The 25,923-nt window shown below is 55.7% G+C and overlaps 7 protein-coding genes across 7 annotated transcripts; 2 read left to right on the top strand and 5 right to left on the bottom strand.

Annotated features, from left to right (window-relative positions):
• Window positions 1–2,892: 2,892 nt before the first annotated feature.
• B0T15DRAFT_522581 (uncharacterized protein) lies at window positions 2,893–4,628 on the bottom strand. Its single transcript, XM_062868638.1, has one exon. It carries the CDS (start codon window positions 4,267–4,269, stop codon window positions 3,145–3,147), a length of 1,125 nt encoding a protein of 374 aa, XP_062723576.1. The 5' UTR covers window positions 4,270–4,628; the 3' UTR covers window positions 2,893–3,144.
• A 1,366-nt stretch (window positions 4,629–5,994) lies between these two features.
• Window positions 5,995–7,401, top strand: B0T15DRAFT_85375 (uncharacterized protein). Its single transcript, XM_062871390.1, has 2 exons — window positions 5,995–7,122; window positions 7,294–7,401. The coding sequence occupies exons 1-2, from the start codon at window positions 6,172–6,174 to the stop codon at window positions 7,315–7,317; spliced, it is 975 nt and encodes a 324-aa protein (XP_062723575.1). The 5' UTR covers window positions 5,995–6,171; the 3' UTR covers window positions 7,318–7,401.
• A 1,862-nt stretch (window positions 7,402–9,263) lies between these two features.
• Window positions 9,264–9,839, bottom strand: B0T15DRAFT_482722 (30 kDa heat shock protein; the record flags this gene model as incomplete). Its single annotated transcript, XM_062866120.1, has 1 exon — window positions 9,264–9,839. The coding sequence occupies one exon, from the start codon at window positions 9,837–9,839 to the stop codon at window positions 9,264–9,266; it is 576 nt and encodes a 191-aa protein (XP_062723574.1).
• Window positions 9,840–11,767: 1,928 nt separating this feature from the next.
• Window positions 11,768–14,109, top strand: B0T15DRAFT_482721 (uncharacterized protein; the record flags this gene model as incomplete). Its single annotated transcript, XM_062866119.1, has 3 exons — window positions 11,768–11,949; window positions 11,983–13,823; window positions 13,991–14,109. The coding sequence occupies 3 exons, from the start codon at window positions 11,768–11,770 to the stop codon at window positions 14,107–14,109; spliced, it is 2,142 nt and encodes a 713-aa protein (XP_062723573.1).
• A 1,222-nt stretch (window positions 14,110–15,331) lies between these two features.
• On the bottom strand, window positions 15,332–17,039 carry B0T15DRAFT_85275 (uncharacterized protein). Its single transcript, XM_062871388.1, has one exon. The coding sequence runs from the start codon at window positions 16,934–16,936 to the stop codon at window positions 15,650–15,652; it is 1,287 nt and encodes a 428-aa protein (XP_062723572.1). The 5' UTR covers window positions 16,937–17,039; the 3' UTR covers window positions 15,332–15,649.
• A 1,192-nt stretch (window positions 17,040–18,231) lies between these two features.
• Window positions 18,232–19,687, bottom strand: B0T15DRAFT_85289 (concanavalin A-like lectin/glucanase domain-containing protein). The gene is made up of 4 exons (XM_062871389.1): window positions 19,110–19,687; window positions 18,520–19,009; window positions 18,415–18,450; window positions 18,232–18,351 (listed from the first exon to the last, which is right to left on the bottom strand). Exons 1-4 carry the CDS (start codon window positions 19,370–19,372, stop codon window positions 18,277–18,279), a joined length of 864 nt encoding a protein of 287 aa, XP_062723571.1. The 5' UTR covers window positions 19,373–19,687; the 3' UTR covers window positions 18,232–18,276.
• A 2,675-nt stretch (window positions 19,688–22,362) lies between these two features.
• On the bottom strand, window positions 22,363–25,809 carry B0T15DRAFT_482717 (uncharacterized protein; the record flags this gene model as incomplete). Its single annotated transcript, XM_062866118.1, has 3 exons — window positions 22,363–23,918; window positions 24,619–25,672; window positions 25,726–25,809. 3 exons carry the CDS (start codon window positions 25,807–25,809, stop codon window positions 22,363–22,365), a joined length of 2,694 nt encoding a protein of 897 aa, XP_062723570.1.
• Window positions 25,810–25,923: the final 114 nt, after the last annotated feature.

Below are 25,923 nucleotides of genomic sequence, written 5' to 3'. Positions count from 1 at the left end.
CTGCGCCCCTTTCGGAACCCATAATACGGAACTTCGGCACCTATGTGATGATCAGTGATCTTGGCACGTTGCTGTAATCCTCGAGTTCAGAACCGCCACAGGAACAGGAGCCCATCCAAAGAAAATGGTTGAATTTTCGATGTTCAGGAGCTTCAGAGTTTGCAGAGACCTTGCTGACCTTGCATAGATATACTGAGTGACATTGTTCTTTAGAGTCTTAGACGTAGTGCTCTAGTCAACCCTGGCCGGGCGACTCTTTGATAGGGCTCGAAGAAAAGACCTTGCTATGCATCGTTGTCCAGCAGCAGGATCTTCTTCTCCGTTACCTGGACCATCACACTATTATTGAATATGCCGTGAATATGCCATGGACTTAGCATCCACTGGACAGGAAGAAGAGAGATGCCGTCGGAAGGAGACTCCTGCCATTGCCGTCCCTCTACCAGCGCTCCTCATACAGTGCCGCATTCCGAAGCATGGCAGCAGACACCTTTGGTTGCTATATCAGCGAAACGTGACTACGTTGAGAGAAACCCGGCAGGGTTTATAAGACAGGAAGTTACACAATAGAGTCAGGGGAAGGCTTATAGGTGCCGGGAAACGTGTAACAACTGACAACTTCTTCCTCACCAGCTGTCTGGCTACCTGAGCCTTTAGCGGCTGCTATAACATAAGATGCAAACAATAGAAGCGTGAGCACGGTCAGAGGCAGTATGTGGTCGTATTCGAAGGGGAATAGTTGTTACACATCTTCTCTCGCATCCACTACTAGTAGCTCAGGAGCCGGGAAATCCACAGACCCTCCGTCCGGCGTAGCGAAAATGTCTTACAGACTTAGAGGCGGCTTTCCGCTTCGAGCAAAGACCGACACGCTCGAGTCGTACGGCATCGCCCGATATCCGCCCGCCAGAGGAGGCTGATTCGAGTACCCGCGGTCGAGGGACTCTGTTGGGAATGGCCAGCCTATGGAGGGCCGGGAGGTATGGTCATGGGATCAGCGGACAGCGGTTTGAGGACATCATCGTGGGACCGCGTCGCGAAGAAGGTGTAGAGACACTTGATGACAAGGAGGCGCTGCTTTGAGATGTTGCGGTGGATGCTCGAGGTTTGGCCTGGTGACCGGCCGAGTGCTAAGGAAGTTCTGGAGACGGCGTGGATGAGGAGTCGGGCGATTCCAGACTGCGAGAACCCTCGTTAAATTAGGTACTCCGCCTAATGACTGATTCTCTGAGTAGGAGCTTGTCGTAGGAATAACTTTATATATGGAGTCATCGAGTACGACATGGCAACGATGAGGACTGCAGAAGTCAATGAAGTTTCAGTTCTCTAATGGAGTAGGGATCCACCTCGAGGCGACGACGATCATTAGGCTATGGACGGATGCTCCGAAGCAATGCGGGTCCAGTGTGTCCGGGTACCATACCCTCTAGAATCAGCTGTATTTAGAGATTCGCGCACCGTCTCGGCACGGCGGTTTCAACGATCGCGGCCACTGACGATGTTGACTGTGTGGTTCCTTCGGTTTGCTCACCGGTTTTGTGAAATGAGCGTGCATGCCTGCCCGATCGTGTGACAGGTGCGCCTCGGTATGTGGCTGGCAGCTGGCCAGGTAGCTAAAAATGCGAGACTCGGATCGGTTGGTCAGAAAGAAGGAAAAGGTCGAAGAGGGGCTGGGGAGCATTGAGGGGTTAAGGTGCATTCTGCACCGTGCGACTTCTTCAAAATTCGCACATATTGCTCTGTAACTGCGCAGCGCCGCAGCCTGATGGCACGAAGACCAAGTGGAGCCGAACGGGCTGACCATAATTCGGGTGAGCTGCGTGAGCAGGGAATCTTCAACACACTGTCTGCTCAGGCTCAATAACTGATCAAGGTGCACATAAGAGACATAAGATTTTGCACCTACAAATGGATCTCGTGGTCAATTCCGGTATCATTATCCGCATGGAGAACTACACATCGGTTTAGGACGCTGCCACCTCGGATATGGTCCCAGAGGAACTGTTGGGCCGAGTAATACACCGTGCCGAGCGGTGAAGGGCGGTGTCATGTGAGGTGGCAAGCACGCCAAGAGGTGCACGGAGTGTTAGGCTCTCATCGGCTGGAGTATTTGTTCCGTTGCCTATGTGGATGAAGGCAAGAGGGCTCTCGTGATAGCAACGCGGAAGGGAACTTACGGATGGCCGGGGGATACACGATGGACTGATTGGAGCGTAGTAGTTCAGTCCCAAGCAGGCAGGAGGGTATACCGTATAGGGCTTCCAGTCGGCTTTGTGTATCGTAGCTTTGGATGACTTGATGAGCGGATCATGTGAGTGGTCCTTTTACGTAGTACAATACCCCTTGAACACCGTAACTCCTTTGCATCTTGTGTCTCCATCCCTCGTCGTGCTCTTGAGATATTGTTTCCAATCTCTTCACCGCTTGGTCTTGCAGAACGGTTGGTACGTCTACTACATCGCCTTTTTCCAGCAATTAGTGTACCAGAGATTCTAATTTTCAAGAATTTGGATTAGGAATTACATATTGCTGGCAGGATAAAAGGTTCTTTCCTTTGCTCAACTTGTCTTTGGCGGAGATAGCAGTAGTAGTAGTCCCACTATGATGATATCTACTGTTATGTGAAAGCGACCTTGACAACGGTTATTGCTACTCGCGGACTAGCCTGAAACGGAGAGTGGTGTAGGCTGGGATCAGATACGTGGATCGATTCAAGTGGAAGGGCACGAAATCTTCGTCTGTAAGAGATGTGGAAATGCTCATCTCTGACTGCGTCTCGTCGTATGGTCATGGCAGTAGTGCTATGCAACTGGTAGGCAAGTTACACTCGGCGTAGACACTGCATGCTAGTGCTACTGAGACTCGAGTCACAGCAGAGAGGACTCATATTCGTCCACACTTATATCTTCTGAGGTCGCGCTGTATTGCACCCCAGAGCCCTTAGCTTTTGATTTCTAGTTAGTAGTACTCAAATCTCTTACGCGTTCAAACTACCTAACTGCCAAGGCTCTATGATGACGTTCCTTGCGCTCGCCGTCTATGTGATCATAACATCGTGAGCTCGTCACCGTTCTGTCTTTTATCTTCGCTTGCAACCATACTCCGACTCCTGCACGACTAAATCCAAACGATCCACACCGGCACCTACCACTCGCTATCCCCTTCCGAATCACTATAATGCGCCGCGTCCCTGGGTCTGCCGGAGTAAAGCGAGATACTCTCCCTGACGGGGGCTATATCCCTCACCTCGACATCATCATCCCACCTCACCCCTCGTCTAATCCCACTCCTCAGCTCCCGCTTCCGTTCCCGCTCCGCCTCCCTCCTCCACCGCTCCCGCTCCCTCTCCCGCTCCCTCGCCCGCTCCCGCATCTCCCTCCTCACCGCCTCTTCCTCCCTGTTCCCCATACCAGTAGCAGTAGTGACATACCTCACCCCACCACCACCCAGAGTAGAATCCCTCCTCCGCCTCCCAGGTCCGAGCGCCGATCTCACCGACCGCGCCGGCAGTGCACCACCACCACCGCTAGTACTACCACCATTGGCGAAGTCCTCGCACTCAGCACAGTACTCATCCGACACGAGCCGGCGACGGGTCCAACAGCCCTCGCAGATTCCAACGGTGATGCTCGTCCGAGTAGTCGTGACCGTGGTGGTGCGCGGCTCGTCCAGTTCCGAGGACGAGTCGGACGAGGGCAGGATCATCACCGTGTTGCGTGAAGACGGCCCCGGAGGCGGGGAGGGGCTCCTCTCGGCGGAGGAGCGGGTGAGGAAGCGTACCCTTGGGCGTGCTAGTGCTGGTCGTGATGGCGGTGGTGGTGGTGGTGGTGGGCCGGGACGGCGGCGCCTGTCGTCGTCCGGTGGAGGAGGGTCATGATATGGGTAGGTGAGGGTGTGTCGTCTGATACTACTACTGCTGATATTGGATCTGCTGATGGGCCCGTTCCCGTTTGGTCCGGGAAGAGGAGCGCAGGTGTGCCCCCCCTGGGACGGGTTGGGGCAGGCGCAGGTCTGGTGGAAGTGGACGGGGCCGTAGTTGAAGTTGATGTTGAGCGGACGGTCGGGCTGCTCGTCGATTATGCCGTTGACGATGCGCACCTCCACGTCCCCTTCGCCGCCGATGATGCGGTCGTCGGGACGGGAGGCTGAGTTCAAGTTGCGTGGCCGGCGGGGCCGGTGAGGGTCGTCGAAGCCCCGGATGTGGGCCAGGGGCGGTGGCCGGCGCGGGCCACGGATGTAGTCTGTGAATTCGCTGCCATAGCGGGCCATATTTTGTTTCTACCTGCAGTCGGGTGTCTGAGTCGCGGTGGCGCGATGACGGTTAGGACCCCCGCCCCGGGTAAGGTTCCGGCGAGCTGAAGTGGATGAGCTGGGAAGAAAGTCTTTGGGAAAGCAGAAGCACCAAATCTCAAGCAATGCATGCGTAAACCACATGCAGAAAGGTTAGGCAGGGCGCCACATCACAATCTCACTCGTCTCGAGCACAAACACAGAGCCTCCATTTTGCCCGGCTTGGGTCTGTGAAACCGTCCCAGAAGTTTGGTGAAAATGTGGGCGCCGAGTGCGACCAACGGCCCCATCACGCCAAAAAGCAGGGGTTACGATAGGCCCCAGCCTCAGCCACTATGCAACCGTACCTGATCTTTTGGATTGTGCAGGTGTTGGTTCCGCTTATTATTACTGTAGTTAATGTTAGTAGCCCAAAAACAACTTGCAGTACGGATACTTGAGCGTGTACAAGACCTGGTGCCTGGAATTGGGCACGAAAACAAAACGCGAGATAATCGCAAGGTGTCCACCCTAATGAAACAAAGTCGTCTTCTCTGGTCACCTACTCACTCTTCATAGCCGTGTTTCACCAAAGCATTAACGACTACCTGCCATACACTACCGCAGATAAAGCCATTATGAAACCCAGACGGGTCCAAAACCCGGCACACCTCTTGCCTCGAGCTCGTAGACCACAGAACCCGTCACGGGCACTCGCCTATTCCATAATCACGGCAGACACGGCCCAATCCCGCGACCCGTCGCGACCAAGACCACCTTCTTGAACAGCGGCGCGACGGCCAGCACCCCTCTGGCAGGCGTGCCCACGTACGATGCGCGCGCCGTCCAGTCGCCGTCACTTGGACACTAGGGCTAGCGAGGTCCAGCCTGCGAAGCGGTGCTTCCACTCGAAGTCTCGAACTGGTCGTGGACCTTGGCGCGGACGGATGGACATGCTATGGCGAGGATGGCGAGGAGCAGGGCCAGAGTCAGATAGGTGAGGACCAGCACCGCGGCCCTTGGATCTTGTACTTGTGCTCATCGCCTTCTGTTGCAGCATGCAGAGGTCAAAGGCATAAGCTGGTCTGAATTCTGAAGAAGTGTGTTAAGGAAGAAGCCCCAGATGTGCCCAGCTAAGCGAGAACTGGCTTATGGGTGCGGTCCTTCCAAGACCTCTTGCAGCCGGTTGGTCATCGCCCGAAATCCATTCGGATGACGAGCCAAAGCGCAATGATTCGAAATCGGACTTGCTGCCTATTTATATTATCCAGCTCCCTGCAGTGCGACCTGCGTTTTCTAACAAGCCACCACGACCGGACCTGCACTCACCCGATGGGGCGATAACTGGTTCTTTTGAACGGGAGCTAGTTCGCAAGCTGCACCGGGCTTCAGCTCTGCCCGAGACATCACACTGCAGAAACCCCCTGCGAGCAGCCCTCAGCCCACCAATTACATTGGAAAGAAGAACAACTTCCTCCGCTGCACCTGAAATGCGGATATGCGGCCGTGGGCCGTGGCGGCCTCATCTGGCCGAAATCTCCATCTAGAGGATCTGTCTACAATGGTTGGCAAATAAAACAATAAAACGCGGGTTTGCCTCTGCAGGCGGCCCTCGAAAAGGACGCCGAGCGAGTAGACTGGCTAGTAGTGGGGAGCTGAACTCCTGCATACCACCCACTCTCTCCTGCGGTTACGACTCAACGAGTCGAAGCATGTGCTCCCCGTTCAGCGTCCGAGGATTTTCAGTTATCGTATAAGAACCCTCCTAGCTTCCCAACTCCTGAGGCCCCTCGCTCCATCGAGACCTGACTTTCACATCCTCTGATTCCTCTCTCCCTGGATCTTCCATACCAACTTGAAGTTATCCTACCTGTGCTCTTCTTTTAGGAGGCGCAAAACAACATGGCTTCAGCTACCGTTCGCCTCGCCGACGTTGACCGCTCGGCCACGGACATGATCACGTTCGACGACTCCAAGCTCGCCAAGGTGAAGCCCGGCCTCGCTGCGGCCGAAGGCTTCAACCTCTCGCCCTCGCAGCTGCGGGACATCTTCGGCATCACGCCCGAGGCTTTCCAAGAGATGCCGGCCCGTCTCGTGGTCCCAGACCTCGCCAGCCACCAGGCCGACGACGGCTCGTACCAGGTGACGGGCTTCCTCTATCTCGTCGAGCCCGTCGAGTGGGTGCCGCGAGTGCACCGCGGCGCCACGGTGCCGCTGTCGGCGTTGAAGCCCAACTTCCAGGAAAGCCAGCCTGTCGCCGAGTCGCAGTTCAACACGCCTGGCATTGCCGCCCAGCTTGCCACCAAGGCGGCGACGACGGGCTTGTACCGAGACACCAAGGCCGAGCCGCTGACGAACAAACCCATCCCCAGCAGCCTCTCCGCGTGCCCCATCCACCAGCTCACCGTATTCCCTTTGCTCCGCGTCCGCGCGCTAAAGCGGCAGCGGATCGATCTCCACGTCGCCACTTCCGCGGCCGGCGGGAAAGAGGATCTCTGGTGGGCCAACAGCGACACCCCCGGGTACTGGGACAAGGTGGGCGTCTCCGCAGGCCGCGTTGCAGACGTGATCGACTTCCAACTGCACCCGATCCCGCTCAATGGCGACCCCGAGGTGGCGCAGCTCGTCTGGATCCTGCCGGTCCCTCAGTTTTCCGCTGACGCTAGTGACGGCGAGCTCAGCGTCACGACGCTTGTCAGCCGGTCCGGCTGGCACCACTGGTACATCTGGGAGGAATGCCCGTGGGAGGCTGCTACTGGTAGTACCGATGATCAGGGGGAGCTGTTGCTCGTGGCAGCGCCGCAGAATCAGGCCGCCTTCAAAGCGGCGACGGTCTGGACACCCTTGCCAACGGTAAGTCGAAACATTCGTCATTCTCCATTTTCCCCAAGTTCAACTATTCCCTACATGCGAGCGAAGGATAGCCTGCCATCAGTATACTCAGTGGTTATTGGCAATGGCATCCAGGCTCTTGCTGCCACGGAGGAGACCACCACAGAGGTGAACGTGGTTAACCCTGTGCAGCGAGCGTATATAGGTTTCTTCTAAAAGTTGCTAACAATCGCAACCAGGCTCTCACTGCCACGGAGGAGATAACCACAGAGGTGACCGTTGTTAACCCTGTAGTGCGAGGGTATCGGGGTTTCTACTAGAGGACTCAAGTCACCGAGGTGGGCGACAAGCTGGGACCGTGAGACGGGATGCGGTAGTTTGTAATGTCGAGCACATCATGTATGAAGTTAATCGCGCAGCCCCTCGAAGCGATCAACGTGTTGGATTGGAACAGTGGCAACAGTGATCAATTCTGTGGTTGCCGGTGGTTGAAAGGCTCGAGAGAAGAGGCGAGAGCCTCCGGTTCAAATCTGATTGCTCGATTCCCTGCTTATTGGTTCGCCATGGCGCTATGCGACCGGTGCGAAGACATCGAGTTCGCCGAGACGCTCGCCAGATCGATCGCGAAAGACTCTAACAGCGTTGCTGAAGGCTGGGTGCACTCCGAGACGTTCGCTCGGCTCGGTTCCAGCGCCGAAACCTACGAGCTCTGCTCCATCCTGCTCGGCGCCGCCTAGCGGCGTCGCCGGCTAGCAATCCCTTGGTCCGCGACGATGATTGCGTCTACTTTCTGACCTTGACGCACGCCCGCTGGCCTTGCCTCAGGCCGTCATGGCAGAGTCCGATTCCTATCGCGGGTTTCACTGTCCAAATCGGCAACAACGGCACCAATGTCCTGCACTGTGTCAGGCGAGCCAACGTGCGGCGTGTGAATAGACCAGGGTGGGGACGAGCGATGACAGTCTCATGTAGCAGCAGCTCACCTACATCTCCCAGGCTGACCCACCGTCTTGAAGAAGCTCATCTCGGCCCGTTCCGTTTGCTCAGCGTGGGACCCGAGCATCTTGCGGCGCTGGCTTGACACATGTATACACGGCCACGCGTCCTGCAGGCGCCCAGCTCCTGCACTTGACGCTGGACGAAGAGCCGCCAGAACTGCCCACGCGCGTTGTAGGCGTGGGCTCTGCCGACCCGGTCCGTCATCCCGTTCTTGTCGAGCCCCTGGGCCGTAAGCACCTATATGTCGCTCTGAGCCACTGTTGCGGCCCAACAACCTCCTCCGTTACGAAAACAGAGCGCGACGACAAGCAGCGCCGTATGCAAGGGACACCCATCGACGAGCTGAGCACAAACTTCCGGCACGCCGTCGAAGTCACATGCGCGCTGGGCTATCAGTAGCTCTGGGTCGATTCGCTTTGCATCGTCCAGGACGACTCACAGGACTGGGCCGTCGAGTCGGCCAAGATGGTCGGGTTGTACAGCCTGGCGTCGCTGACTATCGCCTCGGCTGTGCTGGACCAGCCGTTCCGACGCCAGTGTGTTTGCGCAGCAAGCAAAACTCTGTGCGGTCTCCGTCCGGCACGTCATGGCGCGCTGCTGTTGTTGCAGGACAGGGGTGACGACACGTTCACGCGGGTCAGGGTCGCCCAAATGGGCGGCAGCAACGCCAATGATGCGCGCTGCAAGGACGCGCCGTTTGCGCAGCCGTTCCAGGTCTTCTTTTACAATGCGCCCGTGGTTGAGATCAGACTTATGTGATGATTTATGGACGTTGCCAATGGATGATGGGGCTGCGCGGAGAGCAGGTGCAACCAGCGAGTTCTCAGTTTCGAAACGAAAAGGAGGAAATTTCGTGCCCAGATTCGTCTCATACAACCAGGCTATTGTAGACCTTAGACACAGTAGACTATCACAGGCCGTACTGTAGGCCAAAGTCGTAGCGATTATATGGCCTCATCATTCATGTGGCTGTAGGTTCTAATTACTAAGTTGATTCATGTAGACTCATTGTCAAGAAAAATCGAATGCAATTACTCCCGCTACCGTATTGCTCACTCTTAATCTCATCATCCCATACTATTACACTACATGACGCCGCTAATTGCAGATCCTCCACACTATCCGTGCCAAACTTCGAACATGCGTGCCATACCGTATTGTCTTTAGTTAATCTGAATCCTCTTGCCAGTCTTCTTCTCCGCCTTGGGGACGGTGATGGTCAAAATACCGTCCTTGAACTTGGCCTTGACGTTGTCCTGGTCGATGCCGGCAGGGAGGTTGAACGAGCGCGAGAACTCGCCATAGGACCGCTCGCTCAGCCAGTATCGAGGCTTGGACTTCTCCTCGCCGCCTTCCTTACTCTCCTTGTCCTTATTATTAGTCACGGCAGCCTCCTTCTTGCCACCATCGACCCCCTCAATCTTCTTCTGCTCAGCCGGTGCCTCGAGCAGGCTGGCGTCGCCTTCGGTATGCGTGCGCTCCGAGCGGCCGCGCACGAGGAGTGTGTGGTCGTCGGTGAACTCGATCTCGACGTTCTCGGGGGACACGCCCGGCAGCTCCCCCTGCAGCACATACTCCTTGGCGTGCTCGGCCACGTCGAACTTGGGCGTGAAGGCCGAGATGCTGGTGCCGGTGCCCTGGGCGGCGTACCGATCAAAGTCGTCCAACAGCCGGAACAGCGACGAAAAGCCGGGCGCTGGCGTGTGCGAGGGTGAGAAGTGCGGGTGTAGCAGAGACATGTTGTTGCGCCGAGTTGGCTTGAATGTCTTACGTAAGATTAGTGAGGATGGTTGTTTCGGTCTGAGCGCTGAGAGCGTTGCTGGAAGTGTTCGTGTTCGCGATAGAGTTCGTGATGCCTGCATGTTTGGTGCTCAACTCAACTGCCTTGGTGAGCTGGAGGTCTTTGAGTTTATATCCTTTTTTACGTTACTTCACCGACTCCTCTGGAATACTCTACACCTGTGTAGAACACTCTACTCAGACGCGGTTGGTTGTTATGGTACCATCTAGTTGGCGGTAGAAACGCGTACATGATGTCACAATGAGTTACCTATAGAACAGTCTCGACTCCTCTGCATATCACTTGCTCAGCAAATGATCAGACCGTGGCACATGCATGGATATATGAGATCCAACCATATAATGCATCAGTTTCATCCTTGTTAATGTCGTCGACGTGTCGGAATGCGCAGGCATCTCTAGAACCGTGCCCCGCCGAGAGCTGCTTGTTGAGAGCATTGAATGGGTGGCGACTTCGCAGAGTCTCGAGAAACATCCGTGATCACCTGATGATCGACAAGTAACGCCATTCACGATATTTCTGCCTGATGATTTCGGCTGCAGCCACCAATTATGGGAGCCGAAAGCTGACGACCGGTATCCGTATGTTGATGATGAGAGGCGTTCGCAATTTTCCGCGTCCGTTCAACAAACGAAAAGTAATGAATCGAGGACAGAGCAGGTGTCATTGTAAATGCACTGACATGGGCCTGGGACTGAAGTCACGTGACACTATCGGTGATACCCCAGTGGTGGAATGGATCTTCTTTTCCTACCTACTGCTCAGTAAGTTTCTCGGGTACTCGCTATGTACAAAAATCGCCCGGACCCCCAAGTCACGGGTCTTTTGGTCGCCTTTGCTGCACATACCACAGTAAGGTATAGAGTGTGTGGGTCGGTCCGCGGAACCAGTCCGCTTTTTTCTTGGTCACGGGGGTACACTACGGAATAAGCCACCTCCCGGGCCGCCCCTCATGAGGCGAGTGTTCTTAGTCCCGCGGTTGGCACACATCGGTTCTTAACCGAGAAGGAAACTGCAATCAACAACGCAGAAAGCTGAAATGCTCGTCCCAAACGCCCGGATCTGATTGTACCGCAACCGCAGTGGCGTCAATTGATCGACGAATTATGTGGAGCGAAACTAACATTAGCAACTTGTGTACAGGCAATGATCGGCGAGGGACAGGCGTCTCGTCGTTCTGTTCCTCAGCTTTCGGGTCTCGACCATCGGTGTTCTTGCTCAAGGTCAAGATTGGGAATCGCTTTCCCCATCCCCGGAGCCATTGAGCCGGTGTGCCCAACAGCCGCAGGTGACATCACAGCGAACCGCGGATTGATCCCGGCCGCCTTTTCACTCTGGTCTTCAGAGGACCCACTCAGCACTGGACCAGTGGACCGGTAGGCTGAGTTAAATTTACTGTAGATGGACGCGATCTAACCTGAATTGGCTCTAGTGGCCACTCGTGACACGAGTGAAAGCGGCTTTGAAAGCCAGCAGACCTTTTAACTCCGGCGTTTATTATCGTAGTATTTTATCGGTTAGATCTTCGAGTCAGTCTAATGTATCTAACTGACTCGCCACGGGACCCCGCACCCAACCGGAACACCGCGATCGAAATCTCTAGGAAGGTCCAGAACAGCGACAGAGGCGGGCAATCAGGCCCGCTGTCACGTTCTGCCCTGGAAGTTGCGCTGGTGGAGGAATTTCATTCCCTGGCAAACACGCGCCGCACTGCCGCACCATCGCACCATCGCATCATCGCACAGGTCAGACTCGCGGACATCAAGCCCGACTCCATTGTTGCATTGTTGTTTGACTGCGCAGCGACCGACTGCAGCAACCGAGCGACGAGGCCGAAACCCCCGAGGTGGGTTTCCACGGCCGACCATGCACCGAGATTCCAGCCCCCCCGCATCGGCTGCTGGACCCGACCTTGGCCTCATCTTCGACCGCTCTCCCCTCGCTCTGCTCACTCTCTCGTCGTCGCGGTGTATAACGAGGGCATCTCCCCGCTTCCTGACGGGCTGGCGTGTAGCTGCCGCCGACTGTGTCGGCCAGCCGCTGCTTCCGTTCATCGAGGAACAGCTACTGCCACTCGGAAGACCCACCTACCTTGCCCACCTGAGCGCCGCAATTGACGGCGCCATCGCCTCCCGCGCCGAGCGCACCAGCACACCCATCAAGACAAGGCATGGCTCTTCTTGGACCGCCCGGGTAATACCCGTCTTCGACGGCGACGAGCTGCTGTCCGTCATCCTCGAGTGGCGCGAGGGTTCGCCCAGTTCATCGGAGGAAGAGCCGGTTCAAGGCCTCTCAATCGACGAGGCCTTTCGCATATTTGTGCAAGGCGTGAAGGACTATGCCATCTTCCTTCTGGACACGAATGGCTGTATCGCCACATGGAATACCGGCGCCCAGCTTCTCAAGGGATACACGCGGGATGATATCATCGGGAAGCACTTCTCCATCTTCTACAGCAAGGAGGATGTCGAGAACAAGAAGCCTGAGATGGAACTGGAGATTTGTCTGCGAGAGGGTCGGGTGGAGGACGAGGGTTGGCGGTATCGGAAGGATGGCCGCCGCTTCTGGGCCAACGTGGTCATCACGGCCGTCTACAGGAATGGTGTGCATGTCGGCTTCGGCAAGGTCACGCGCGACCTGTCAGAGCGCAAGTCGACCGAGTCACGCCTCATCGCCGCGTACGAGGAGAGCGAAAAGCTCAAGTCGGATTTCCTGGCCAACATGAGCCACGAGATCCGTACGCCCATGCACGGCATGTTGTCGGCGTGCACCCTGCTCCTTGACACGCCGCTATCGGCGAGCCAGCGTGACATCGTCAGCATCATGGACGAGTCCGGCCAGGTCCTGCTGCAGGTTATTAACGACATCCTCGACTATTCCAAACTCACCTCTGGCAGCTTTTCGATCCACTCCGACGTTGTCGGCGTCACGAGCATCGTCACCTCGGTGGTCCGCAGGATACAAACCACTCTTCCGCCGTCGGTACACTTCGAGCTCTTCCTGTCGCCTGATCTCCCTCGGTCGGTGCAAGGCGATCCTCTACGCTATCGCCAGATACTCCAGAACATAGTTGGGAACGCGGCCAAGTTCACCGAGAGGGGTAGCATCCAGATCAGAGCCTCGGTGGAGAGCGACGACGAGGACAACTGTACGATCCTGACCGAGGTGACCGACACCGGCATCGGGGTTCCAGAAGCGGCTGCCACCAGTCTATTTACACCCTTCACCCAATTCGACGCCACAACCACCAAGCGATACAAGGGTGCCGGCCTGGGTTTGTCGATAGCCAAGTCACTCACTGAGCTGATGGGCGGCAGAATTGGGTACCGGCCCAACCCCGAGCGCCACGGCAGCGTGTTTTGGTTCACAGCAAGGTTCAACAAGATCAAAAGTCTTGACCAGGTGCAAAGCTGGAGAACGACGATGCGGGGGGAATATAGAACCGGTACACCCCCGCCTGATTCCGACCTCGAGAATCTCCGGGAGGAGCTCAGGATGGTGTCTTCGATAAAGAACTTGCTCGTGGTCGAGGACAACCTGATCAACCAGAAGGTTATCATCGGCATGCTTCGTTCGCTCGGTTTCAAGAACATCGGCCTAGCGGTCAATGGCAAAGAAGCGGTTAAGATGGTGCGCGGAAAGCCGGCTGCCTATGATTTGGTGCTCATGGACATCAACATGCCGATTATGGATGGGCACCAGGCGACGAGGCACATCCGTTCGGGCGGCATCCTCGTACCGATCGTCGCCATGACGGCATACGCACTGAAGGGCGACAAGGAGAAATGTCTGGATCACGGCATGAACGACTACATCACAAAGCCGATCAACAGGGCGCGCCTGATCACGGTGCTTGGCAAGTGGCTTCTGCGGACGGTAGACTATCGCAAGACCTTCGAGGAGCGGCTTTCTGAGCTCAGGCGTCATGAGGAGGCAGCGGCGCGGGAACATGCCGAAAGGCAACGGCAGACGGCAGCCTTCGCCAACGGGGTGGATACGCCACCAGCTGATTCAGTTGCGCCGGACGCTGAGAAGTTTACATCAACAGTTGGCCCGGTCTTGCCAAAGGCGGAGTCCGCGGTTGAGGAGCCTCAACTGCCGCTTGTGCCAAGTGGATCGTCACCAGCTTTATCCGGCTTGTCACCAGCGTTGAGCCCGGATCCAACCCAGCAGGAGAAGGAGGCATCACCTGCGGTGGAGGCGAATGATATTGCCAGCCGACAGGCTACAGAGCTTATGCGTGGATTCGAACCTGCCGCGGTCCACGAGGTCCATCAGGACAGAGAGGCCGAGGGGGACAAGGAGGTCAAGGACGGCAAGGAGGGAAAGGAGGAAAGTGGGGTGCAACAGCCAACTTTCACGGCCGAGATCAACAAGGTCAACGAGTTGCAACAACCGAACCCATCGACTCCGTCAAAACGAAAGCACGATGTCCACGAAGTTTGTTATGTCAACGAGGCGGGGCAATCGTCTTCCATGACGCCGTCAGAGGAAAAGGGAAAGGACAATGGCCCCGTAGTCAACCATGTCAACGCGATGGCCCAATCGTCTTCCACAGCGCCTCTCGAGCAAGAGCGCAATGCTACCGCCGCCAAAGAAGTCAAGGAATTGTCACAACCAGCTCTCATCACCGGGGTCAATAACATCGAGGGGTCTCAACTACCATTGCTCACGGCAACACCACAACATAAGCCAAATGCTCCTAGAGAGATCGAGGAGCTGGGCCAATCACGTTCCACGACGCCATCGGAGCAAAAGCAGAACGCCAGCGAAGCCAAGAGGGTTACTGAGCTGCAACCATTGGCTCTTACTGCCGAGATCAAGCAAGTTAAGGAGCCGCAGCAACCAGCTGTTACGGCGCAGTCCGAGACAAAGCACGATGTAACGGAAGTCAAGGAGGTGATAGCGATTGAGCCATCATCCCTCACCAGGTTTCCCGATGCAAAGCACAATGCCACCAAGGTTAATGAGCTTCCCCACGACATCACGCCTTTCGAAGAAGAAGCGTGCTCTCCGACGACTAGTAGAGACAGTGGGCGACCACCGGAGGTGGACAAGGCTGAAGTGGCCATGCATCCGATAATGGATGAAGGCGGGGGCAGCGCTGGCTAGACGTTTTCCCTTCTCTCCTTTATAAGCATACTTTCCGTCTTGGGCCGTTCATTTATGTGGATGTGTTTGCAGATACCTGGAGGCTGGATGGCATCATATCGTGCTAGTCTTTTGCTGGGGGGGTCGGATGGGGCTCATCAAGTATTGGTAATCTGCCGAAACCGAGTTGACTGGCGTTGGAGAGGAAACAGATATCATAGTGTGTGTGCATGTCAGGGGGTAGTAGCATTATGCATGCACCGATTTCTTAGGAACGTTGTACATATATGCATTCACCAGAGCCTGTTCTCCAATGCTGTGCACGTCGCTATTCTCCGTCTCCGTACCAACTGCGGCCAACTCCCGCTCCTTGTCACTCCAGGCTGCAGTCTTCTACTGAGGGTTATGGTTTGTAGGGTAGGGGTTTAGGTTATTGACTGACTGACTGCGTGTCCAGGTTGACAGGAAGCAGAGAATCACGCAGCGGAACTGCCAGACGTGGGTGGTTGAATCGGCGCGGCAACTGGTCAGGGAGGGGATCTTCGACCGAAGCGTCGTGGATTATCTCCTGATGAGGAAACAGTACTGATGTGGCAGTTATTGCCGGACAGCAGAGTCTATGCTCGGATAGAAACATGAACCGGCCCAAGTTCACTGCTACAGTCTGGCCCTCGTCCGGTCCAGTTCGGCAGCGACCAGGCTATACCTCTCATAAGCGTCCTTTTCCGCATCGAAGTTCAGCAGCCACGGCTCTCTAACCAGGTGGATCATCTCGGGGTTCTTCCACACCTTGCTCCAATCCGCCTTGTGCCAGCGCTCCCTCGTCTGCGGGCCCGTGGCCTGCGCGCGATGCACCCTCTCATACCGCAACTTTTCATACGCTCGCAGTGCTGTCGGGATGTTCTTCCTGCCGCTCAGTTCCAGGCAGGTCGCCAGGACCACGCCATCCTCGATCGACTGGCTGGCTCCCTGGATGGATGTTGGCAGGAACGGGTGTGCCGAGTCGCCGATGAGGGCAATGCGAGCCTTGGGCGAGATGAAGGTCGGTAGCGGGTCGCGGTAGACGAGCTTGTGGTCGATGAGCCGCCCGTCGGGGGTTGCCTTGACAAGTTCCCGAACGACAGGACACCACCCCTCAAGGTACTTCAGCGCCTCTTCCGGCTTCCCGGGGAACTGCCAGCTCTCCTCGATATTCCCGTCATCGATATGCGTGAATACCCAGTTGACTTCGGTCCCGTTCTTGATACTCGACGCGAGGAAGTGGATGTCGGGCCCGATAAACCCCTGGTGCGTATCGCCATTCACTACTAGGTGCCGAATCACGGGGTTGTCCCGGATCCGGTCCGCCGGGAACCAGGCCCTGTAGACGGCATACCCGGATGACTTGGGGTTCTCGTCAAAGCCCAGCACGATCTTCCTCCCGCGCGACCGCACGCCCTCGGCAGCAATGACCACGTCTCCGGCAATCCTCTGCCCATTCACCACCACACCCGCCTGCGGAGGGTAGTCGGTCTCGAAGTAATCCTCCACCCTGCTCCCGAGCCGGATGTCGATGCCCCTGGCCACGGCATGGCGGTAGATGATGTTATGCAGCTGGCCGCGGTGGCCGTTGATGCGCCTCCCCCAGGCATTCTCGTGGGCGAACGACTGGCGCGTGACGAATTTCCCCTGGTGGTGGAACAGGTCGAGCCACGAGGTCTGGCGCGCGATGGCCTCCATGGCTTCGACCACGCCCGGCCAGCGCTCAAAGGCCTTGGAGCCGTTGGGGTCGAAGCTGATGATGTCGCCGATGCGCATGATCTCGTCGATGTTGTCCACCTTCTCGAAGAGCGTGACCGAGTGGCCTTTGCGGTCGCACTCGATGGCGGCCGCCAGGCCCGCGAAGCCCGCGCCGACGACGAGCACTTTGATGCCGGACGGCGGGAGGCGGGGGAAATCTGCCATGTTGGCTGGAGGAAGTGCTAGTAGTGATGGATTTCCCTTTTTTGTCTTTTCTTAGCCGGTCTAAATCACATGGAGCGTAAGCTTTTAGGTAGAGAATTAGCAGCTGTGTAAGACGAAGTTCAGGGAGGGTTGATTTAATGGACGACAATGGGGGTAAGGCCACGGCGCTTGTTTTAGTCCCGACGACCATGGACTTCTCGTAGCGCCTAACTGAGTTTGGCGACCTGCATCCTGTCATCAACTTCCCATGTTGGTTCCCCATGGGGTCCTACCCAATGGCTTTGCCGGTTGAACTGCCGACCCCGCTCATGCCGCGAGCTTGGGTCGCTCTCGGTGCCCCGGGTTCCCGAAGGTTGGTTGAAACTCACGAGCATCTCGGGATGTTGAATGCACTGAGGTGTGTATTGTAATCCGTAGTAGAGTACAGACAATTAGTAAAGGGAGGCCTAAACATTCTACGGTTAGCCAACGTTATACAGAGGACTATAAGTGTTACACATATTCGTTCATTAATATCTTATACATCTCCAGGGTTTCCTCACCAGAGTCACGTACTTTGTACGATCTGAAACTATCATCACGCGGTCAAGTACGGTCGGTCATGCGCGAAAGCTTGCCGTGGTGGCTTTTAACAGGCCGAGTTTAATGATGTTCTGTTGGGAAGTCACGAACCGTGGCAGGAGGATTATTTTTCGCAGATCGCATCTGCCTCGCGATGGCTTAAACTGATAAACAAGTTGGGATTTTCCAATGGTGAGTCTCGGTACATTTCAACTTCCTTCCGCCATCAACCGTGTTCTGTAGTGAGCCGAAACTTTTTCTTTTCTTTTCTTTTTTTTTTTTTTTTTTTTTTTTTTTTTTTTTTTTTTTTTTTTTTTTTTTTTTGGTTCTATTCTAGGCTACTAAGTTGTGAAGCAGACTATCTCGGTGCATGATGCATCCCGCAGCCGGATGCTAAGCTATGTACCTGTCTTACCTACCAGGGCAGGGAGGCAGCATGCATTCACATGCCAAGCGGAATAGGCGCTGCTCTCAAATGGCACGATTTATTCAGTTGTACGGTACGACCCCTTTCCTGGAAAATGACTTCTGAGGCCGGTTTGAACCCAGTCATCTCACCCTTCACAACAAGAATGGGGTGTGGCGGACATTCGAACGAAGGAGTTCCCCAGCAAGAGTCATTGTACGGCAGCCACCGCGTGGATGCAAAGCTAACTATGTACACGAACCAGTCTTCCCCTAACCCCTGAGACAACTAGTACCTGCACTGGCTGTCCTCCCGTCACCGACAGCCCTTCCGTCACTCTAACGGGGTCTCCGTTAACTCCCAGAGTGAGCGCTTAGAGGCACTGCGAGTACCACTGGTTGGCGGCCTGGCAGGTCGAGCCTGACTGGCAGCAGGTCGGTCCGGACCACTATGAAGTGTTAGCATGAAGTCGTTTCTAATCTAACCAAAGCAAGGACAGAGGCAAACTTACTCCCTGACCACCGCACTGGCCCCATCTAGCCGCGCACTGTGATGAAGAAACCTATTGTCAGCATATGGTCTTTCAAACTGAGCCAAAGGAGATTTCTTGGCTTACGTTGGAGCCGCCGGAACCGCCGCCCTGGTTGCCGCCGCCGCCATTGTTGCCGCCCCCATTGTTACCGCCACCACCGCCACCCGAGGACGAGCCGCCAACAGTAATGGTGGACGAGCCGCTGGAGAAGTAGCCCTCAGTAGCGACAATCTGGTAGTCGTGGGAGCCCAGCTGCAGGCCGGCCTGTTGCCAGGCGTTGAAGTGGGCGCCGACGTTGACGGAGCCGCCGGTGCGCTTGTTCTGCCGGACCGACCAGTACTGCTTGAAGGTGCTCGTGCCCTCGATCGACGGTGCGTTGGTGCGCGTCGTCTGGTAGATGTTGTACACGGACCCGTCCACGTTCACGCTGCCCAGCCGCTGGGCGCCCGTCGACGGGTCGTACGTGCCGAAGTTTTCGACGATGTAGTACTCCACCAGCGGGTTGCGCGTCCATCCGTACACGGCCAGGTACGAGTTGCCGTTGGGGCTGTACGTGCCCGTGTAGTTGATGGTTCTGAAGGGGAGGTGTACAATAACCCATGTAAGTCTTTTTGATACCCTCCTTCCACTTGACACACTGATACTAGTACTACTAGTACTAGTAGTAAACTTACCGGGCAGAACCCGGGTTCCAGCCCTTGCCGCCAACCCAGTTGCCGTTGCCCGACCAGGTCGCGCTGTATTGGCCGCCGGGCCCGTTGGTGTACCGGACGTTGCCGGCGCCGTCGGTCCAGAACGAGTAGTAGTAGCCGTCGTGGGTGCCCGTCTGGCTGCTGGTGAGCGTCTGCCGCTTGTGCATGCCCGGAAGCTCGCCGGGGGCCGCGACGGCCACCACGGCCGCTGACGCAGCGAGGAAGATGGACGAGAAGGTGACCATGGTTGCCGGTAGCCCGTGGGGATCTGCTCTGTGGACGAGTTGCGTAAGGACCTGAAGGCGGAGTTCCTGGGGGGTGAGGCACGGTGGTTATATACCCTTCCGCGCAGGGCCCAGCTGTACCTGGCTCGGAACCAGACTCCTTGATTCTTCCTGGAATTCCTATTATTAGCCGTGATCCGGGCTTCTGGTCAGAGTAGCGAAACATTGGCCTCGGGGCATCACCGAGGCAGCTCCTCCACATACCCCTGTCTACTCCATCCTGATCTCTTAGCCCTGCTCGGCCCCGGAGTCGAGCCCCTGTCCCTCATGTAACGCACCCCACACCTTGGTGTTCATCTGAGAAGCTTCGGTATTGGTGCCGATCCGGGTGTAGCCGGTTTCTAGGATTGTCTTCTTCAGCTTGTCCATAACTAACACAACATTATTCAGATTACTAGTACGTTCCGTACAGTGAGCAACTCTCGGCTAGTTACTTGCTCATTTGCTGTGTCCAGTTCGGCAGTTGAACTTGGTACTGGGCTACAAATCGCCTCAGATCGCGATTAGGGGTAAGACTGCACACTACTTGATTCTAGAGGGTTGTACTATGTTAGCTGCCAAGTTGGCTCATGACCGCCTGATGGACTGGTTATTATGCGGTTATGCTGCTGCATGGATTTATTAAGGATGGCTTGGCGAATGAGCAAGGGGTGGCACTCAGCCCTCTCGAAACACCGCGAGAGGCTAGAGCCGGGTCGGTGGGACTGTTCACCACCTCACCTTGACGTCCGCCCATGTTAAACGTGTTATCGGCAAAAATGGGCAAGGGAATGGCAGGGAGGGACTGCCGATTCAACCGACGGCTAATCTGCGCCTGGTGCGACCCAAGAACCGGGATTCAGGGCTGTTCTGGCTTGGCCGAACTGTGGCAGGCCACTGTGGCGATTGGTTTGGCACCACAGCGAATTCGCCGCATGCTTCAAGGGGAAATCCGGCGCTTCACCACCGAGAATCGAACCTTCGACACGGGGAAAAGGGAACAGCGAACCTCACAACACAACCCCGATGTCACCTCTATCGCCAAGCAGTTGTCCTTGTATAAACTCACTTTAGCCTATATCCGTAGTCCCCAAAACCGGGACTGAGAAGCGGCGTCCTGCAGGTCACATCATGAATCTGGGGTTACCACGTCAAAAGACTTGCCCATGGAAACGAACGCACCGGTTGTGTACAACACATCCAGTACAGAGTAGGTACACAGCATAATTTCCCTTTCGGAAGCTCCCGCCAGCGGCCGGGGCATTGCCAATCGGCCCGGAGCCGTCGATCCAGTGACCCGACCCCGGTGTAAGTGACCTAACCGCCTAATAAGTGCTAGTTATCCGGAATGTTCTAGATCACGGCGGTTTCAGGCATCAATCCGATGTTTTGATTTGATAGGAGCTGGCAGCGGGTACGGACTTCGACATTGTATCTCACGATGGCCAAGTACCTTATGAGGCAACCATGGGGAAAAGGATGAAAGAAATAAGGAACGTTAATGGTAACAAAACAGTCAGAAAACAGTGATTTGACCTTCTGAGACGACTGTACACACACCCGTACGTTCGATCGACTTCTTCGCATTTGTTAGGTATGATGAACAATCATTGGTTCGGGTATGCCACATAAAGAGATTCTGAAGTAATACAGCCATACTTCTGTTCTAAAGCAAAACGGCTGTTAGACATTCGGACTCAGATACCACTCTTTCTGAAGCTTGCAACTCTTGAGCGTTCTTGGCTGGCTTTGACATACCGATTCTGCCTGAAACGCATGCTTGAACGTGTCTAAGTGGCATTAAGTCAGTCGCCTATTAGTTGAAGGAACTGTCTTTGTAGTGGTGTCTCGCGCTTCATCATTCATAGCCATGCAATAATAGGAGAGTCAGACAGTCCGTCTCACCGAGGTGTCTCAGGGTCAGACGCGTCGGGCCCAAAAGTAGAATGATTGTATCTTGATCTAACATAGAGGGTTGGATTGAATGTCACTAAAGCAGTACCGACGTTCTGTTTGCCTGATCTATAGCAATTTAATCCTTCGGTTTCCCTCCTAAACAGTTCAGCTTCAGCGACCTGATCATGATTCTTCCAAATACGCATTGCAACCACAGTGACAGCCATTCGGGCAATAGGAGAAAAAGAGCTCCGGAGTTTATACAGCGGCCTTGCCGTCATCGAACCCGCTGAAACGTTAGTCCAAAACAGTCGGGTGGGTTACTGTTGACACCGCCCCCTTCCACTCACACACCGTACGCGGATTCAGTAAAAGTGCTAACCTTCCTCATAGTCAAACCAGTTGGCAAACTCCTCAAAATGCCCACCTACCGGGCGCCTACCCAACAGGAGAATGAAGAGATCCGGAACATGCCGTCATGCCCGAAAATAAACAGAAACACAGACACGAAGATAAACGAAAAGGCAGACAGAATACTCGCCATCCTAGCGCTTGCGATCGGCACCGTCCTTTCTGCGATCCTGCTTGCGGTGTCATTCTCGATCCTGGTGTCCCTCCTCCACCTCACCTTAGACACCGTCAAGATCCCTCTCGCCGGCCATCTTGTGCACCGCATACTGCTCGGCATCTGTAATGTGTTTTGGGCAATGGCCGAGGTTGCTCTCGGACTTTTCTACTTCTTGGATTGGGCACATCGTAATGTCTGCCGCATGCTTGAACTAGAGTGTTATTAGGGGAAGCACGATAAAGTACAACATGATTGCTTGGTCGACTGGGGTGGAGTGCAAGGGATGGCGCAACGGGGTCGCAGTTGATTGGAAACAGGCGGTCTGGTTCAGTTGGATGTATCATTCTTATGTTGAATTGGTAGACGACTGTCTGTTCTGGGTCCTGCTGACATCCATCGAATGTTCGCCGAGAGTAATGCATAGGATAATTGGATGGAATTGGGTATCAAACGCCATGCCAGTCTAGGACCTGTGGAATAACCCCATCTTTCGAACTCGCCACCCCGTCTAATACCAGGCCGATTTCTTCCCGGCTTCGATGCTATCCACAATCCTGCATTTCTCTGTCTGGCACACCTTCCTCCTCTCTAACCACTTGTCCTTCGGGCCCAGAGGGCCCGTGATGTAATGGTACTCTCCAAACAGTCTCCACTGACGTCGGTCACTCAACGGGTAGACGTCATCGCCCCAGTAGCCTTTGAAGTGGAACCACGACGTAGGAAGATCGGGATTCGATGCCGCTGGGATCAGACTGGTTTTCGTGAGTGTGGCATTGCTGGCCTCGTCCCGGTCAATCTCATAGTCATACCAGTAAGCGTAGTGATTGAGTGCCGGATCCCACAGAGGGCCCTTATCGGTGATGTCCTTGAGCAGCTTGAACGGGAGGACGTAGGGGTGCATGCCAGGCGATGCGTACATAGCATGACTTCCCACTGCCGAGTAGATGACCGGCCGTGCCGGCTTGCCATCTTTCTGTGTTCGCTTTTCGAGGGCTTTCCACAGATAAGCCTTGCCACCTGCGTGTTCACTTAGGAACATGGCCCGCGGGACTCCGTGTTGGAACCGAACCATACAGTGCTCCCAGTCGCCGACGTGATTCCCGAAGCGGATGTTGAGTACCGTTTGCCCGAGGTTGTAGCTGTAGAAAAAGAACCAGAAGGCATCGACGATACCGGCTCCTTTATCGACGAGGATGAGGACAGCAGGTCCTTTGGAGTAACCGTTGGGATCGGGCTTACTACCCTCAGACGCAGATTCGACAATGGGATGCTGTGCATTGGGTATGGAACGCTTCCTCCGGAGCTCTCGGTGCCTGTTGAACAAAGACTCCCTCGGCGGGACAATGCGATGGGGCGGATGATCTCTGTCGGCATCCCACCAACTAGTGTCGTCGTCGGGTCGCCAAGGTGGTGATTCCCCGTCATCCCCTTCGTCCGAACCGTCGTCATCGAAGCCTGTAGGAATGCCGATGCGACTGTGGAGCCAGTCTGGTCTAGATTCCACATCGTCGTCGCTAGTCAAGAACACTGTGCTGTTCTCCGCGTTGAGGCCTGCCATGTTACCGAGATTCAAAGGCTGGCTTGTGTTGAGCAAAGAACCGCCAGTGAAAGGCTTCATGTGGCGGACATGCTCGGCAATGTCGGACGGCCAGAAGTATTCCTGGGAGTAGAGGTGCACAAGCGGCGCATGGTCCAGCACATAATCCGGCACCTCCTCCAGAATCCGAGTATTTCCGGTATCGCTTGCTTGCATCTGGCGGTTGGTGTCCTTCTCTGCGGGTGCTGTCTCCCAATCACTGTGCCCTGTTTTCTCGACGAAGGTCCATTGGGTGCTGAGCCCCAAAGCCAGCGACTTCAGCTCTTCGAGGGTCGAAGGGCCACTATTCTCCCCGAGCGCAGGAGCGTCCCATCGAATATGCCTTATGCCACAAAGACTCAACCAACGACATGTCTGACGATCAAACCAACTGGGCGACGTGCTGACCCAATGCTTGTCTCGCTCCCTCTCTTCGGCATCGGGAGGTGTTGGGTTGAGGACGCGCGGCAGGAGCCAGATGAGAAATACTAGAGCGGCGACAAGGGAGGCGGCGATTGTCGCCCTGCGCAGGCTGTATGCCATGACCGACATTTCGCAGCGTCCGGGATCGCCGGCGTGCCGGCATCAACAAACACAACAGCGCTATGTATTTGGGACGGCGTCACGGGGTTGGTTCAGCAACCTCGGCGTTCCAGCATTGAGCGGTGAGGGTGGTGCGCTGTTTGCGCCTGATCCGGATGATGCGGGTGGCGGCGTCGAGAAACCTGAGTGGATGCGCCCCTCGCTGCGGTGACAGAGTGGCGGGGTAAGAAGACTCAGGTCGTCGGCGTGTGATCCTTCACAAGGGAAGGACAACCCACAGTGCCTTATTAGAAGCGCAGGGTGTTGATGAAGATGAGGAAAGACAGAAAGGAAGGGTTCAATTTAGATACTAAAAAGTCAAGTTGGATGCAAGGAACAGCAACTGTCCGGGTCTCGGTCCTGCCGGCATCTGCATCGATCTGTCAAAGCGCGGCAGAGCGTTGGTGCAGCCAGTCAGCAGCAAGTACCGGTACGGTGTGGTCCATGGCACATCCGCTGTTTCAGGTGTACTGTTACTGATCAACCAAAGGGGTGACCCACCCAGCCGGCAGATACCTACCAGCGAATGGGGTCCACAAGGCAATCCACGTTGGGTGTCGTCCCGATTCCGGCCAACGCAACATCTTGCCACTCAACCATTCTCACTACCGCGGATGTCGCTCCAGTGAGCGGGCGTTGGGGTAGAGGTTCTGGGCGCAAATCGCGATATTGGTCCGGTATCCCGTCGAATGAGGGCGGCTCGCCGGACTCGGCGTGGCCAGCGGCCTCTGCTTCCTCTTCTTGGGACGTAATTCCTCTCCGGCGATCCCAGCCCCAGCTCTCTCTCCTCCCTCCTCTTGTCGCGCCATCTGACGTTTCGCGCATGGTCCTGCCGCAGCTTTCGCCTGCGGCGTTCCTCCTCCTCGTCTTCTATCATGAGTTTGTTCTGTCTTGTCTCGAGGGGCTGGACGGTGACCTCGTCCGTCTCGCCGCGCTTGCGCTTTAGCGCGATAAGGTCCTCGAGAAAGTGCGCCTGTGGTTGTCGCTGGCCTGTCTTATCTCCGCCAATGTGAACGTAAATGCCTCCATTACGCTTGTATCGCTCTGGGATATCCTCTTCCGAATAGCCAAACCCAAGGAATATCCGATCTGAATTCCTGTCGTGGTCCTTTGGCTGCAACGTCGCCTCTTGGAAAGAGATTCTTGAAGCACTCGCGGCAATCAAATCCATATTCTGGGGAAGGTGGCGGAGAGCTGGGAGAGGCGCATCCTCGTCGTGAGGGGTGAAGATCATCTCCGTTCCGATGTTCTCACACCACGTGCCGCGGAACACATGGTTGCGGTATGAAACAATGGGATGCTTGGAGTGAAGGTCCAAGATCTGGATTTGTTCTTCCGGTCTGTCATTTGTTTGGACCTCCGACCGACGAGCCTTCTCGCTGTTGTGCTCCAGCTGGGGGTCGATTGGGGTATCTGTCTGCGCGGGCAGCTGCGGCAAGCCTATTGTATCCAAGTCGACTTCTTCGCGCTCGGGCGGCTCTCCATCGTCGGCGTCCTTATCTTTGTCGTCGAGAAGGTCTGCATTAGACGCCTGCGGTTCGGCCGCGTTAAACAGCGGGTTATACCACACTCGGTAACCGGTTCGGGTGTTGTGGAGCACGTCGTCGGTTCGTCGCTCGAGGAAGTCGCGGACGGACAAGTCGAGAGTGAGATAATACGTCTTTGCAGCGTATCAGCAGTAAGAGGAGGTCTAATGGACTGAGCGTATCATACCTCTGTCTCTGTGGTGGAATATTCGTATTCCCAGTCGCCGTCATCCTCCTCCGGGTTCGCGTGCCGCGGGGAAGCGCGTTCCATGACGAAGGAGTCCGGAATGCTGACTCTTAAACTCTACTAATCCTCGGCCGTTTCCAATGAATAAGGACATCCATGCATATTTGACGCGCTGTCGCATGAAGGATGCTGGTGGTT

The sequence above is a fragment of the Chaetomium strumarium genome (genome assembly GCF_033439665.1).
Source record: "Chaetomium strumarium strain CBS 333.67 chromosome Unknown B0T15scaffold_2, whole genome shotgun sequence".
Classification (NCBI taxonomy): Eukaryota; Fungi; Ascomycota; class Sordariomycetes; order Sordariales; family Chaetomiaceae; genus Chaetomium; species Chaetomium strumarium.
Note: the sequence above shows the minus strand (reverse complement) of the source record. Positions and strands in the feature narration are given on the sequence as shown.

Excerpts from the sequence above, each read along its gene's own strand:
- B0T15DRAFT_522581 (XM_062868638.1), bottom strand. The coding sequence starts at position 4,269 with ATGGCCCGCTATGGCAGCGAATTCACAGACTACATCCGTGGCCCGCGC.
- B0T15DRAFT_85375 (XM_062871390.1), top strand. The coding sequence starts at position 6,172 with ATGGCTTCAGCTACCGTTCGCCTCGCCGACGTTGACCGCTCGGCCACG. Across the intron at positions 7,123-7,293 it reads TCTGGACACCCTTGCCAACG|CGAGCGTATATAGGTTTCTT; the intron begins GTAAGTCGAAAC and ends AACCCTGTGCAG.
- B0T15DRAFT_85275 (XM_062871388.1), bottom strand. The coding sequence starts at position 16,936 with ATGGCAGATTTCCCCCGCCTCCCGCCGTCCGGCATCAAAGTGCTCGTC.
- B0T15DRAFT_85289 (XM_062871389.1), bottom strand. The coding sequence starts at position 19,372 with ATGGTCACCTTCTCGTCCATCTTCCTCGCTGCGTCAGCGGCCGTGGTG. Across the intron at positions 19,010-19,109 it reads TGGAACCCGGGTTCTGCCCG|AACCATCAACTACACGGGCA; the intron begins GTAAGTTTACTA and ends CCTCCCCTTCAG. Across the intron at positions 18,352-18,414 it reads GCCAGTGCGGTGGTCAGGGA|TGGTCCGGACCGACCTGCTG; the intron begins GTAAGTTTGCCT and ends AACACTTCATAG.